Source organism: Eurypyga helias, unplaced genomic scaffold (genome assembly GCF_000690775.1).
Source record: "Eurypyga helias isolate BGI_N326 unplaced genomic scaffold, ASM69077v1 scaffold39354, whole genome shotgun sequence".
In the NCBI taxonomy this organism is placed as follows: domain Eukaryota; kingdom Metazoa; phylum Chordata; class Aves; order Eurypygiformes; family Eurypygidae; genus Eurypyga; species Eurypyga helias.
Window position 1 is genome coordinate 10,743 of NW_010247597.1, and position 15,199 is coordinate 25,941.

At 41.1% G+C, this 15,199-nt stretch overlaps 1 protein-coding gene across 1 annotated transcript in view; it reads left to right on the plus strand.

Moving 5' to 3' along the window:
* Nucleotides 1–14,764, plus strand: part of LOC104508992 (SNF-related serine/threonine-protein kinase) — a 19,214-nt gene extending 4,450 nt beyond the window's left edge. Inside the window, exons 3-4 of the mRNA XM_010150781.1 lie at nt 11,885–12,026; nt 14,548–14,764. Of these exons, the coding sequence (XP_010149083.1) occupies nt 11,885–12,026; nt 14,548–14,764 (359 nt within the window). The remainder of the gene's footprint in view (nt 1–11,884; nt 12,027–14,547) is intronic.
* The last annotated feature ends 435 nt before the right edge of the window (nt 14,765–15,199 follow it).

A 15,199-nucleotide genomic window follows, 5' to 3' on the forward strand; every position in this document is an offset into this window, starting at 1 on the left:
GTGGGGCGCAGGGCGGAAAAGGCAAACCAAAACATTAAGGACTTCATCCACCAAACGGAGTCTTAGATCTAGAATCCTAAAAGATTATATGTTTAGGAAATTTATCACTATCTGTGTAATTATGCAACCGAGAAGTCAGCTTGTGCAAATATTTCTGAGCATGAAAGTTCATCTTTAAAGATTAAGATGAGGTCATGCTTGTAGACTAGAAATATGTGTCAATTCAGAAGTAGATGTTTTCAGAAGAGCCATGACCTCAGTTACATTTTGATACTAGTAATGTGTATGTAGCCTGAAAGAGTGATGTGAACTCACTGAGCTATTGGCTGAACAGGGCTATTAATATTGCAGTAATGATGACTGTCAGTGGCAAAGATGTCTTACCAGTTAGGATGAAATGACGTTGTAGCTGAACCCATCTAAAACCAGTTCCTTCTGAGAAAGGAGGTCATGCTTTCTCCAGTGCGACTACGTGGTCCTGCCCCTCTGTGAGCATCTGACGACTTGAAAACCATCTCGGTGTACTAAAATGTCTAATTAAAAAGGATTTCCCTGCTTACACTATGTACATGTTAAGGTACGTTTGTATTCATCACAATGTTTTTAAAACCCTACACCTGTTTTCATTTATCAAAAAGTGTTGCTATATTCACAAGAAATATTCCAAGAAATTGATCAAGATACATAATGGGTTTTTTTTTCCAAAAGGCTTTCCCACAAACATGCCTTTTCTGACGTCTTCTGAATAATATTAGGGTGAGTATATAAAGGAAAAGACTTTACATTTTCTTGCTACAAAGAACTGAAATATTTGGGGCAAGTCTTTTATTAAGGTAACTGTTTCAGCTAGTTTAAGGATTAATCTCCTCTTTTGTGATGCTACTTAAAAGTTTTCAGCCTTGGAAACAGTCTAGTTAATTTAGGTCTCTCATTTCCTTTTGTGTTTAAGGCTGTAGTTAAAATGACGCAAGAAGAATATTAGGCAATGATCGTATGTTCCCAGGGCTTTTCAAAAAGCTGAGTTAGATAATGAGAAGTTCTGTTGCATGTAGTTTCCCATGTTGGTTTTTTTTTTAACACTTAATTAAACTTTGTTCCTGTCAGAAGAAGGTGAGAGGACTGTTGCTGCACATAGTTTATTTTGTCCATCGAATGGACATGCTGTGTTAGAGCTGTCTAGAGCAGCGGTGCAGTCCGGTTAACACCGGCCGTATTCGAATGTGGATGACTACAGATGAGAGAATAAAGCATGCTTCTGGTAATACTTTTTTTTGCTCTACAAGCATCAGCAGAGATTGGATCATTAAATAAATAGAAGTCACCTCCTTCCTAGGTGATGAAGTTTAATTACAGTTTTTCAGATTAGTTGATTCTTTTAGAGGAGAGCAAGTTCTACTTTACCTGCTTGGCATCTCTGCTAATTATTAAGTGCTGTGTAGGCCACAGTGATTCTGGAAGACATTGACACTTCAGATGGGTTTTGTGACTGTAGTCGGGTATTCTGTGCCTGATTTCGTAGATGCACGGATGCACTTGCGGAGTAAGTTCATCCATCTGGAGATGAGAAACGGGCAAATTCAGATTGTACGGTTGGGGCTGTCTGTTCAGCACAGTGGAGCACAGGCCTTTGCCCGGGTACCGTAATGCGCAGGTAACACCGTAGGTATCACAGTTACTCAGCGCTGCAGTCTGTCGTCACAGCAACACCCAGAGAAGGGTGGTAAGCTGTTCCTCCTAAAAGGCATGACTAACAGTAATGTTATGGTTACTGTAGCTCCGCGCTCTTCAGCGGGCGCTTTGGAGTCCAAATCCAGCTTGCTGCCCTCAAGTTGCAGGGGCCAACCACTTGAGTAACATTCATTACTTGAGTAGCTAGATTCTGGCTTTCTTGCACAAATCGGACCTCCGTATCTTCTGACAACAGGGCAAGATAATGGGTGTATGTATTCACCATCTGGTCGTACATTTTGATTATTAAAGGAAACAGGGGATTTGTCATACACACCCTTCCCTTTCCTGAGATGATGATTCTGCTTTTAGCCTCACTTTACCTCTGTTGGAACGAACCCAAATTATTTTGTTTTCTTTTTGCATCAAGCATTTGCAAGGTCTTCCCGTCTCTATATAGTGCTGCTGGAGTGGGTATGGTCTTTCAGAGCTTCAGCTCTGTTTACCAGGTGCTTGAGGATAGCTGAGTAGCCCTGATGACCTTTTCTGGCCTGCATGGAGCTAGTTTTGATGTTTCTGCATGTGTGCAGCACTTTATTCACAAACTGAGTGACTAAGCATAATGGCCAGTGGGTAGGTACTGTAACCTGTTACACTGCAAAACTGCTGATTATAAGATTTGACAGACTTGAGTAAAAAAAGAGGAAGATACTTGCAAACCATATACGATATTGAGCATTTTGGAGTTTCAGTATGCTTAAAATCAGATTACAGCCAAATTTGACAGAAATGAAAAGCAGAAATCCTACAAAAGCTTTTCACTGATTGTTTTGTTATAAAAACCTGCCTTTTTAATGTTGTGTTGCAAAACTATAGGAAATCTATAGCTAGATACAGTGTAGAATGAGCTTGAATGTATGAGGGTGCAGAAGGCCAAGAGCAATACTCGGCTGCTCCCAGCATAAGTTGTTTTCCCCTTCTACTTTGCTTGTGTCAGTGCAGAGAGTTGTTTTCCCCTTTTTGTGTGCTGCGGCCTGTTGCATGGCTGACCGTTTGATGAACTGATCTCCATCAGCTAACTTGAGAGGAGACTGTTCACTTTTCTGCGGGCTGAACTTCTGCCAGGTTAGCGGAGCGGTTCCCTGGGCACCGAGCGGAAGAGCTGGTGCAAAGGAGGTGGAGGGGGAGTTCGGAGGGTGGCAGAGCACGCCGCTCCGGGTTAGATCAACTCAGCCTGCCTCACTTTCCCTCACCTTCCATGTAAGAGAAACTTTTGCTTGGCTAAATTCATCAAATATGATAGCCAGTGCATTTTTAGGAGAATTGTGTCCTCTACTATTAAGCTTGACATGCTTTTTGTAACAGAACAGAAGGAATTGATGTACCTCTTGTATTTCTGTGCCACGCTCTCCTCCTGTCCACTTCGGTTAGCGGCCACGCTTTTCTGCCTTCTCTCTGTTCTGCTGCGTGTCTCACTGCTGAAAAAGTCCAGTTTTGAAAAATAATCAGAAATGAGCTGCTTAGACGTTCTAGAAGCAATAGATGTAAGGAATACTTTTTGAAAGTTTCAGTCTTGAGGATATTCGTGTCATGTTGACAAAAAATTTGTTCTGTGGGGATTTGTATGCAGGTAGTAAAATTTAATGTAAGGGGGGCGAGTATGCTGTCCTTTGATTCTACCTTATTTTCCTCTCAGTCCAATTACTTATTGACAAGAAGATACTTTTAATGCCCCAAATTGAAGATGTTTATGGTGCAGGTATCTGAGCCTTGTATTCAGAAGTGAAGTTGCGATATGACAGGGCTATAATGAAGGGTGGAAATCTGTGATCCTCCTGACTTCTCAGTAAATTTGTGCTGGCTGATACATATGAAGTATAATTTATGCTCCATTCTGGAGCACTTTATGTGCAAGTTTTCATGCATTCACCAATAAACTGCTGGGTGAAGCAAAGAATAACTTACCAAGTGAACATACAGAGGAGAAGCTGTCAAGATAGTCCTCAGTTACCGGCATATCAGCTAAACTTTAGCCTAAGTGTAAGGATGTTTCTTAGTCATCTCACTGTGTTCATGGGAGAACTGTTTTCATAATACTTCAAACTGCTGTTCTGGAGCAAGCATTCATTATGATAAATACATCTCCACAGCCAGGAAAGCTTAATTTCACGTGTCTTGCAAGCAAATATTCAGATTACTTATGTTCAGCCTATGTCTGACTAATTTGGCAACCTAGATCTGGTGGGACCTAAATCAATGGTGTACTACTTAGTTAGAAAACAGATGCTCAAGCTTTGCATTCATGTGTAAAGCTGTACTAAGATGTTGATTTCTATTTATAAAGTATAAATCATACATTCTGCAGCTAACACCTGTAGGAAAAGATAGTCCATCAGAAAGTATGAAGGATTTCATAGATACAAGGAACAAGTTCTTTAGTATTTTTCTATTAAGACCAAAAACATTGCAATGAAACATGTATATAAGCTGTATGTGCTGCACAGACTGACATGTCCAGTGATTCTGAGAACATGTTTTGTACAGAGAAGAACTTCCTTCTATATTTAACTAATACTGTTTTTTTTATCCCAGCAAATTATTTTCTGGAGTAGTAGTACTGGAAAGTCAGTTCATGGAGAAAATGTTGGTTTTGTTTGTGTTTTTAATGTAGATTCAGTAACTTCTGAAATGTGGCTAAGCAACAGAAGCCAAAGGAGAAAGAATGCATTTCTAATTGCAGAGTTGATGAATTGGTGTAAACCAGAGTATTTTGGGATAAAGGCAGTGGCATGTGTCCAGTGAGACCTTTCAATGGTGGTGGTTTTTGTTAAAACAGCCTTATTGAAATTTGAGATGCACTAGTTTCTAAAAAAATAAAGATCAACTATTTTTTTCTGTATTTTAATAGTTTTATGCAACCAGGAAAACCCATGCTTTTGTCTTCAAGGAAAAATGAGCACTGCTTGCCAGATTGAATGAAAATAAGAGGCTCTTCCAAAGATAAGACTAGTTACTGATGATCGTGTAGTCAAATGAAATAACATATATAGAACAGACTGTTTCATCAGACAGATAAACTAATTATGAAAATAATTTGCTAAATGCCATTTGCTATTTATGCTCTTTTTTGGAGGGATAGGGGAAGGAAAAGACTTCTCCTAATTCTCTTGTCTACTATGTGTTCTAGTAGTAATTTTAATTGGATTTGTAGTGCTTTAAAACAAGGAGAAAACCAGGTTCTGCCTGTTAATTTTGAAAATGTTGGCATTGGTTATAGATGATCTCTTCCTCAGCCCTCTGCAAGGGAAAATTAAACCCCCTTTTACAAACCCAAGGAAAAAAAAATAGCTGAATTAACAGACAGTGGCGTGTCTGAAAACTAGAGAGGTCAGTACACACATTTATTCAAAGCCTTTTTCATGACAGTTAAAGAATGGAAGAATAGTTTAATCATCTAAAAATAGTCTCTACCAAAAAAATGGGTTTCTTACCCATACTGTTAAAACTTTACAATGGGTCCAGTTTGAGCATCTTGCAGATTGGCCAGCAGTCTGTGCACGCGTTAGTGTAAAAATACTTGTGACGCATAGAAACGCTGAAGTTGTTACCACAAAATTAATCTATGTTATCTTGCTGTTGGCATTTCATAGAAGGGATACAACTTTTGTAAGGCTTTTAGCTTATACAGGGGTGGAAATACTTTTCTTACCCTCCTTTTGAAGCACAAGTGTATCAACAATATAACAGGCACCATTCAAACAATTCAGTAGTGTCATACCAGCTTTTATCCTTTTATACTGTAGTATGTAATTTTTCATCTGTTTTTAACAGAAGCCTAATTTTCTGCAGTGTTTGACTTGTCATATGAATTTTTACTCAGTCTTCTGCTCCTTCAGTCATGTGACGCTATGGTGTAAATGAGTCTATGCTGTGTACAAGATGTTCAGTTTCAATGGAACGAGCACGCTTACCGCTGTTACCCTCCTGAGTCATCAGCGTGTACCTACTCCTGAGCTCAGTGAAGGTTCCACCCCTAAATTTCAATCCAAGTAAAGCAGTTGATGATGGGGTTTTGTGTCTGAGTTCAGAACAGCGGTCTTTGGATATTGCCCAGTTGCTGCCTAGCCCTGAAGGTGCTCAGAGTGCAGAGATGCTGATGACCTCTGCTTTAGATTCTCTTATTTAGGTCTGCATAGAAGAACTTGGTATTGCAGTGCTGACGTGTTTGGTGAGGGTCTTCATCAGGTTTCTGTGGACTGGGCTTTCTTCCATCAATCTGCTCGGAAGAGGTTGTAGCGGTCTGTTTCCATCCTTCATTTATCCAGTCTGCAGTGGCAAAACAAATGTAAACATTTGTCATCTCCATAAAAGTTGATTTGTTTTCTTTTTCCTTATTAAGTGGCTTCTAGTGGATGGTAACTGTTCTGTTGAGCTGTTATAGTAAACATTCCAATGAGAAATGGATGAAATCTACTCAATGAAATTGAGACTGGATAAAATTTACTCAATATTACAAATCACTTCTGAAGAAGCAGACTTTCTGTAGAAAGATCTGTTGTAACAACTGAGCAAAAGACACTGTAAACTGTTAAGCAGTTCTGCATTTAAGTTAGGAGAAAAAATATCTTTTTTTCCCATAAAGGTCTGAAATAAACAACTTTTAATAAGCAGACTTACTTTATGTAGATAAATGTGAATGTGCCTGTTGCAAAATGAGTATGGATTTTTAGCTGCTTAAAATCACACAGTCATATAGCTGTACATAAAGCGTGATAAGTGTCTGACTTCTGAGGAACAGCAGAAATTCCAGCAAATACTAAGCTGTACGGATCCCCTGTGTGCTGCGGACTGTGGCTTTCTGAAATCGGTAGTGCTCGTTTTCGGAGTAAACCAGGAACTTCAGAAAGCGGTAAACAGCTAAGGGCACGGCTCAGCAGATGAATACGGATATCCTTCGTGCGGCGTACGAACTTGAACGCACCCAGCTGTTGGCCTGCCCTGGGTTGGAGACCGGCGTAGCAAAGACGGCTAATGACGTGGTTTGGTTTCTATGGCAGTGACTTCATGTTATGTAAGGAAGTTGCGTACACACAGCCCTGGTTGTCATGGTTCTAGAAATCCTGCTTCAGACAGTCCTTTCCTGATCAACACGATTTAAAAACAAAAAAATACTCCCTACTGCAGCTAGCTAGTGCTCTTACAAGTCCTAGTATTTTATTCTTGTTACAGCAGTGCTGGTTGCCGGTCACTAGTTTCCACTTTAAGGCTAAATGGCATCTTGAGATCTTCACTGTGCTTTTGAGAGAGACTCGATTTTGGCCACTGCAGTGTACAAGTGCCCTCCTTTGCCTTCCTTCATAAGCATGCACAAGGCGTGCAGTGTGTCAGGCCTAAATCCTGCTTTTCCACCAGTTTTCTGAAGAGGGCAAATCAGATGATCCTTGGAGAAGTAAGCTGTTTCTGTGAAAACTTCACCTGCTAATTACAGAGAGTAGTAAAACCCTTGAAATTGTGAAGCATAAATTCTTGTTTAAATCTGCTGTTCCAAAGGTGGGTCTGTGACCCCTCTGTCCCCGGCATGCCTTCGGTTTGGGGTCCCAAATCTAGGATTGGGGCTGGCCCCTGAGTTCTGAGCTGTGACAAGGAAATAGAGCTGAAAACGTGTTGCTGAGTCCTTGGCCCGTGGCAAGGAATCTTGCTTACAAAACCTGCTCCTTTATCTGGTTAAACTGTCCACTTGTACATTTATTACAATATCTAAAAGTTTTGCCTAAAAGCTCTTTTTTTTTTTTTAGTGTAATACTAATAAAGTATCTTAAAAGCATGTGTCGGGGTGTGAAGGTGGAGGAGAAGCAGATCTCTGCAGAGTTCTTTACTGCGTATACCTTATGTCAAACCTTATTTGCATTGAACTGAAGGTGAGATTTTTCTTCCAAATGGTGAAGCCATTCCTGAAAAAGCAGCCTTGCTCTTCATCTAGCTCCTGCCCATATTGTGGTTTTTCTGCCCCCGGTGCTTGTGTAACCCTTGGGTGAACCAGTACCATTCAGTGAATTAGTAAAAATGTAAATAGATGTTGTCTTCTGTGCTTTTCTACAGCTCCTAATAATGTGTGAAAGCAGGAAGCTGCCTCAGCTGGGATTTTTCCCCTGAGTTGACATAAGATACATCAAATTAAGAACATACTTTAAGGGCTGCCTTCACTAAAAAAAAAACCAAAAAACCAAACCAAAACACCACCAGTATGCACTTGCAAGTGTGTGGAGATGTAAAGAAATACTTCTGTTCCTTTAATATGCTCAGAGTTATTTTTCTTCTCCCCTTCCCCATTTATTAGCTTGGTGTAGGAAGAGATGCTGCTTCTCTCCTGAGATGTCAGGCTCTTGTCTCATTGCTGCTCCAACACCTTTCTGATCTGCTCACACCACTGCCTCGTCAGAGCTGATGCTCTCGACCCGATGGGGCCCCTAGATCTTGGCTGAGGCTTTCGCTCAGTTGGAGTGAAACCCCCTGTAGTAGCAGGGGAAGGTTGGGGTTTGGAAATGAAAGGCGAAGGTGCCCTTGTCTGCTCTGCTGGTAGAAGGGGTCTCCCCAGCAGGAGTTACTCTGCGAGCGGAGTCAGCAGTAGCGGGTTACGGCACGAGAACGGACGGCCTGCGCTGATCACAGCACGCGATCAGTGAGTGCAAACCCTCTCCCTTGGGTTCCTTGGCACCCACAGGACAGATGAGCTGCTGCTTTCTTATTAATAAATGAAGTGCTGATTATGGCAGCACCAAACGGTATGGCAGAGCACACTCCCGCGTGTGGCTCTGTGTATTGTTTGGGGAAACAATAAAATCTGGTAAATAAGCGCTGTAATGAAATAATCTGATTCTCCTTTACTCATTTCTCAAAGGCAGCTGGGTTTAAAGACCTTGAATTTTGCCTCTGTCAGCCAGATGGCACTATTCCGGAAATTAAGAATTTTCCAAAATATACCATGGTTATAACATTACATGGGTGAACAGAAATTGTATCTTTGGAGGGCAGAAAGTATTTTTATTTCTTTAAAACTCTTTTTGCGGTATTTTTTTCTGAGTATGACTGATAAGAATGCAGTTAGTGGATCTCCAGGTGAGAAAAGTGGCAAGTGCAGTTACAGGATTGATTTTTTTGCATGTATAAAATAGCTTCAAACTAGTAAATTGAGCACAAACCTTAGCATTTCTTATGTGTACCCTATAGTCATTTAGCTGTTGATCTCTTAAATATTTCCAAGTGATATGTGGGTGTTAACTCATTATTTTGGAATATCTGCTTTGAAGACTTTGGATCCTGAACACTGGAGTTTGAGTTCAGCAGAAGCTACAGCATTTAGTTTAAACAGCACGCTTCAACTTACTTGCATATTGGGAGTGTCGGTCACATTTAAACTTAGAAGAGATGTTTACAAAGGAGTAAGACTCTGAACCCTCAAGTTTACTTTTACAAAGAGGACATTATTTTCCCCTTTTTGTAGTATTACCTATGTCAAGCTATAAGTGCCTGCAAAGCATGCAAAATAAAAGCTTCATAATACAAAACCCACAGGCGTTCCTGTTGCTTGTTCTGGAAACTGGCAGAGAGTTCTGCTGGTAAAAATCCCAATTTTTATTTCCCGCAGTGTTATGTGTTAGAACAAGTGCCAGTGTGAAATGTTGTGGTAAGGGCAAGGGCTGGGAAGGGCAAGATACTTCTTACTTTGTTTAGGTTTGTGCACAGCTGTTGGATGGAAGATTATGGTGGTTTAAAACACCCGTGAATAAACCAGTTCCATTTTTCCACTGTTCTTTCAGGGTTTGTATATTTTCAGGAAAAAGGTTCTTCCTGGACAGGGTGGTGAGGCACTGGAACGGGTTTCCGAGAGAAGCTGTGGATGCCCCATCCCTGGAAGTGTTCAAGGCCAGGCTGGATGAGGCTTTGAGCAACCTGGTCTAGTGGAAGGTGTCCCTGCCCATGGCAGGGGGGTTGGAACTGGATGGTCTTTGAGGTCCCTTCCAACCCAAACCGTTCTGTGATTTTAAATGTAGTTATTTTGAAAATACATTTTATGTTTCCTGTTTTCTGTCAGCTTTTTTTTCTTTACCACTTCCTTCACTCTTGCCATCCTTTACACTGTGTCTGCTGTGAGGAGTGAAAAATAATTGTGTGTTATAGCTCAGTTGAGACAACTCTGGGCTGGTTTAGATGGAGCGTTCAAGGTCTGCGTGTTCAGCTGTCAGCGCTATTTTAGTTCTTGCTGTGTCGTGCTTTGGTTTCCTCAAACACACACCTACAGCGTGCTGCTACCTGGACTTGACTAAAATGCCGAAAGGATGAGTGAAGCACTTCATTGTAGGGAGAGTATCAACTGGAATATGAGGATAGATCACATCACAGAAGAGACTTTAGGCAGAGTTAAAAATGTAGGAAGAACATTGAGAACTCAAAGATGACTGTTAAAACATGTGAATTTACACATTATGTGCTTGCAAAAAAAGACTTCTTATCTGTTGTGTGGTGAGAGGTGATGCACCAAAACCTCTTGGCACTTTCAAACTGAACATTAGGAGAAAGATGCAAGTAGCTTTACCCAATTAAAGGTGTACCTCCTAGGTGTAATTATCTTGTGAGGCTTTTGAATCCTACATTCCAGGTCGTTCAGCTTTCTGGCATCAGGCTGTCAAAGTACTGACACACTTAGGGGATCTTAAACGTGTGAATAGTCGTGTTGACTTTGCACGTACGGGTGATACGGCGTTCCAGCCTCAAAATGCTGAGTACCTGCGGGATTGAGGCCTAGTAAGCACAGCAGAAATTAAATAATTGTCTGAGTTAACAGCATACACTTACTACAAATTAGAGCTCTAAAGAAAATTACCATGCACTGTTTCCGTTCCTCTGTCAGCTAAACCATATGAAGAATGGGCTGTAACTAGCAAAATGAATAATTGTTCTAGGGATGAATGTGTGATTTACATTATGAAATAAAATTGTAGCCATCCTTCAGCTTTAAATGCACGTCAAGTATTTTGAGTACAGAAAAAGCACGATGTGGTTGGGTAGGTAACTTGGCGTGGTCCCCTCTTGCAAACTCTTCCAGGACAGAGCTGGTGTGCTCTGCTTTTTATGACCGTGGCCAGCTGCTCTCCCCTCTTTCCTCAGCTGTTTGCGTTTGCTGGGTACAGATCTGTGGAATGCTAGGGTATAGGACCCAAAATTCCCACTGAACTTTTCAGAGCGTGGAGTGGGAGCTGAAGATTAGGAGCATGGCCTTTTCTCTAAGTGTATGCTAGTATTTATTTATTTTTATGCAATATGAAACACTTCTCAATATTTACACTTCCTGTATCGAACGCAGTGAGACTTGTGACATGACCCAGGCAAACTCTTACTACAGACTTGAATTCAGTATTAGTTTTTACAGTGAGTGGAAACCAACGGAAGGGCTTCATGCCCAGCAGTGCTTCTCTTTCATCTTTCGGTATGTCACTTCACGGGGGAACAAAAAAGTTGTTGTATGTTTGTTTTCCACAAGCAGGAATTGGAGAGAAACAAGAAGACTCCCAGAGCGGAGTAGAGATCACTGTTAATTGTTATGTTTAGATATTTAAAAAAAACTAAACCCGCAACCAAAAAACCCCACCTCCCCACTTTCTAATGCTTGGTGTAAGAAAGCAGTTTAACCTAAATGATTTAATTTCTTGTTTACCATTAGAAGTAGCAAAGAATTTTTTTAAGCAACGCTACTGAAGGAGAACACACCTTGTTCAGTCTCGCTGAAATAAGTCACTTGCTTTGTAATGTCTCTGCTTCATAGAGTAACAGCGAACCACACTGAGAAGGGCTTACGCTAGTCCTTCACAGAGGAACGTACTTTCAGCATGGGTGTCTCATCATGAATTCTTGTCTTCCCAGTGACATTATCTTCAGCTTTGTCTGACACTCTGCTCTCAGAGATGTTAGGCATCTCAAACTGTTGTGCATCCTTGAAGTCATGAATTCTGATTCTTTTTTTCCTCTAAAACTATAAAAGCTGTCAAACGATGGAACTACTGTATCTTGTATTTCAGTGGAATTGCGAATTCCATAAGTCATAATCAAGAGGGCAGTAATAATCCCGGTATGTATCTCAAGGATATTTAATGGATTTGATGGTAACTGTGTCTGTTACCTCAACAGTTATTTTAAAATAGTATGTACTATATATTTACAGATATATGGAGTTTGGGAGTCATCCTCTTCATGTTGGTTTGTGGACAACCACCGTTTCAAGAGGCAAATGACAGTGAAACTCTGACTATGATAATGGACTGCAAGTACACAGTGCCACCTCATGTGTCCAAAGAATGTAAAGAGTAAGTAGAGCACTAAAAAACCTGGGTTCTCACTACCTTTGGGAGTTCTCCATACCATATCATCAGCGTGTGGAATTTTCCTTCCCTGTTAGTAAGATATCCTGTCTGCTGCTTTTGCTTAGTTGTTAGTATTTCGTCACATCATTTGAGTAGTTTCTCGGGCACCAGTATGGCGTTTTTTTATTCTTTGTGTCTCTTCTTACCAAAGGTTGATACTTTTTGCCAATAGGTTTTTCCCACACTTGTGTGAAACTTAATTTTGATTTTACACAGTGTATCTTTCTTTGATGTGTCTCAGTTGCCATGCATTTTATAAACGATTGAAGAAGCTGCTCACCACTGGACTGGCCTTGGCCAGCACTCTTGCTGGACAAATTACAAGTTGTTGCTTGTAATTTGTCCTGTTTTGTGGCAGGGATTAAAAAAGTAATGATTCCTGTAGATTTCTGTTCAAAACGCAGGTTGTCAAAACTTAAGGATATCATGTCAAGTTTTGCTCATCTCCTACTGAAATTGCAACTCCAAATCGACATTCTAGGCAATCAAGGGAGAAAAATATTCTGTCTGCAAATACCATATGCCACTTGGGAATCGTGACTCATTTTGATGTGTTGTTTTTCTGCAGTCTTCACTGCAGCCTTCTTTTTTTTTTTTGGTATGTTCCAGTATTTCCCTATTGGTTAATGACCCTTCCAGTCCTTTTAATATATAACCCATCACATAGACTGTTTTTACAATGTTTGACTGGAATTCCTGAATCTGCAACAGAGTGAGTATCTTTTCATTTGCAGTATGAAAGTCCAGATCACTTCATAAATGCTTGGAAAATGCATTTGGTCCAGTCAAAAAAAAAGCCTAGAGCAGCATCTATTGCTAGGATAGGACAGGATTGCTATTTGATGCCGACTGAAACATTACAGCTGTGATCACAGTGACTGTCCCTCTCTTCACCCATCCTCTGTGTGGTCCAGGAATCTGATGCATAACACGACGCCGCAGCTGGCTTGTGTGTCTTGTCGTTAGTGTCCAGCGTTTCCAGCAACGTGGAAAAGCTGCTGTTGGTGCTCTCAGCAGCTTGAGGAGCTTTATGTACAGGAAGAGGTTTAAAATACCATACAGGAAGAGGTTGAACAGAGAGCTCTTATCAGTGAACTGTATCGCATACATCTCTCGAGATGCTGCATGCTGTGCTGAGGCCAGGAAACCCTTTTTTGCAGCCTTTCGCGTACTGTATTGGCTAACGCTTATTTGCTTAAAGGCCCTTAATCTGCCTTTTCCTGCATCAGCAATGTATGACCAGTTACCCAAGTCCTCTATAGCTCAAGGTTTCTTAGGGAAAATACTCTAGGAATGTTTAAACTTCCTGCTCGGAGGAGGGAGAGCCTTCTTGTTGGTTTGCATAAGCCAGCTTAAAACACGAGGCACGTGTGGAAGTCTGTGTGGGTTTACTGCAGGTGTGTAGCTTAAAAAAGGTCAAATGAAGTGTATAGGTTGTTCCCTTTCTGTCATAATGCTAACAAAAGCACAAAGAAAACCAAGGTTCTCATGTCTCACCCAGCCCTTCCTCTTGGTACAGGCAGAGTCACAGCTACTCAGTATGTACATGACATTTCTTTTTACAGTAGAGTTTTAACAAGTCCGAGGTAACCTCCATTTTTAATTCCCTGCGTCATCTCTCGCGTTGTGATCATCTTTGTGGTTAGTGTGGCCTTGCAGTTTGCAGTTGCGTGGTGTAGTGTCGTGAGTGCAGTAAAAAACACGACGTGAGAGCCACGGAATTTGCGTTCCACAGGTTGGAGCAATGAAGTTTCATTGAAACCTTGGCACCAAAACGGTTTATCCACGTTCCGTTTGTTGTGCAAAGCCAAAAGCACCTCCCCCAGTAACTGTTTGTGTCTACAAAGTGAACGGAGATGTGCTAATCAAGTCCTTTCTCTGTTCATGTGGGGAATTTGTGCAGTTCCTTTCCCGCACTTGTAAACACTCTATATCAACCCATTAGGAGGTTTGTCACTTCACCATCCCAGAGAGTGTTGTGTTTGGGGTTTTCTTCCCCCCCTCCAGACAGACAGATCACTGTTTTCAGGGATGCTGAAGAATCAAATGTCAGAGCTATTTCAGAATAAAGAATTTCCCTTTACCTCGCCATTCCATAATCTTGTTGATGGCAGCAATAACAGAATATTACATTTCTGTTACTTCCCAGACCAGCCTGTAGTCCACCTGTGACAGTTGCCCTACAAGAGCTATTAAAACCCAAAAAGAACATAAGCACTGTAAATGAAACTGCACTTTTCATGATACTGAAAACTATAAATACTAAAAACTATAAATTGTTTCAGTTCAGCAGCATTAGGAACGTCTCTGACAATAAATAATTTCCCATCACGTTGTTTGCTGTAGAGACAAAAGATTCTAAAGATGGACTGACAGCAGGAAATCGGTTCCTACTGTTGCTCTTAGAGTGGCTGCTGCTTCAACCCGTGAGCGCATTTTGTTTAGACTTATTTTTTCTTCACAGTCTAATTACGCGGATGTTGCAGAGAGACCCGAAGCGAAGGGCGTCTCTGGAAGAGATTGAAAACCATGCGTGGCTCCAAGGAGTTGACCCATCTCCTGCAACGAAGTACAACATTCCTCTGGTGTCATACAAAAACCTGTCCGAGGAGGAGCACAACAGTATAATACAACGCATGGTGCTCGGTGATATCGCAGACCGAGACACGATCGTGGAGTAAGTTGTCAGTTTTCTACGTCCCGTTTGTTTTTGTGAATCTGTCACTCCTGACTGAAGAATGCTGTGAGAATCCGGGTACGCCAGTGTGTAAATGCCGCGCCGTTCAGTCAAACGAAGTGTTACGACCTTGCTCTGTGCTAGGGTGTTCTAGGGTAAGGAGTAATTCAGTAAGCGCAGCCTTAAAAACTGCAAGGAAATGTGTTGGAACAGTGTTCGACTCCTGAAGTATTTTGCCAGTCTTGAGGAAACCTAATGGCTTTGAAATCCACGCTCGCACTTGGGCTTTACACCTCGTGCGTAGTTGGGGGTGATAAAATCTCCGCATTTTTCCCTTAGTACCTTTCCAGTATACGTGACTCTTGGTTAACTGAAAATACGGTTTTGTCTGTGTAAAACAGACAAAATGACTAAAGATAGTCATTGTCACTGATGGCAT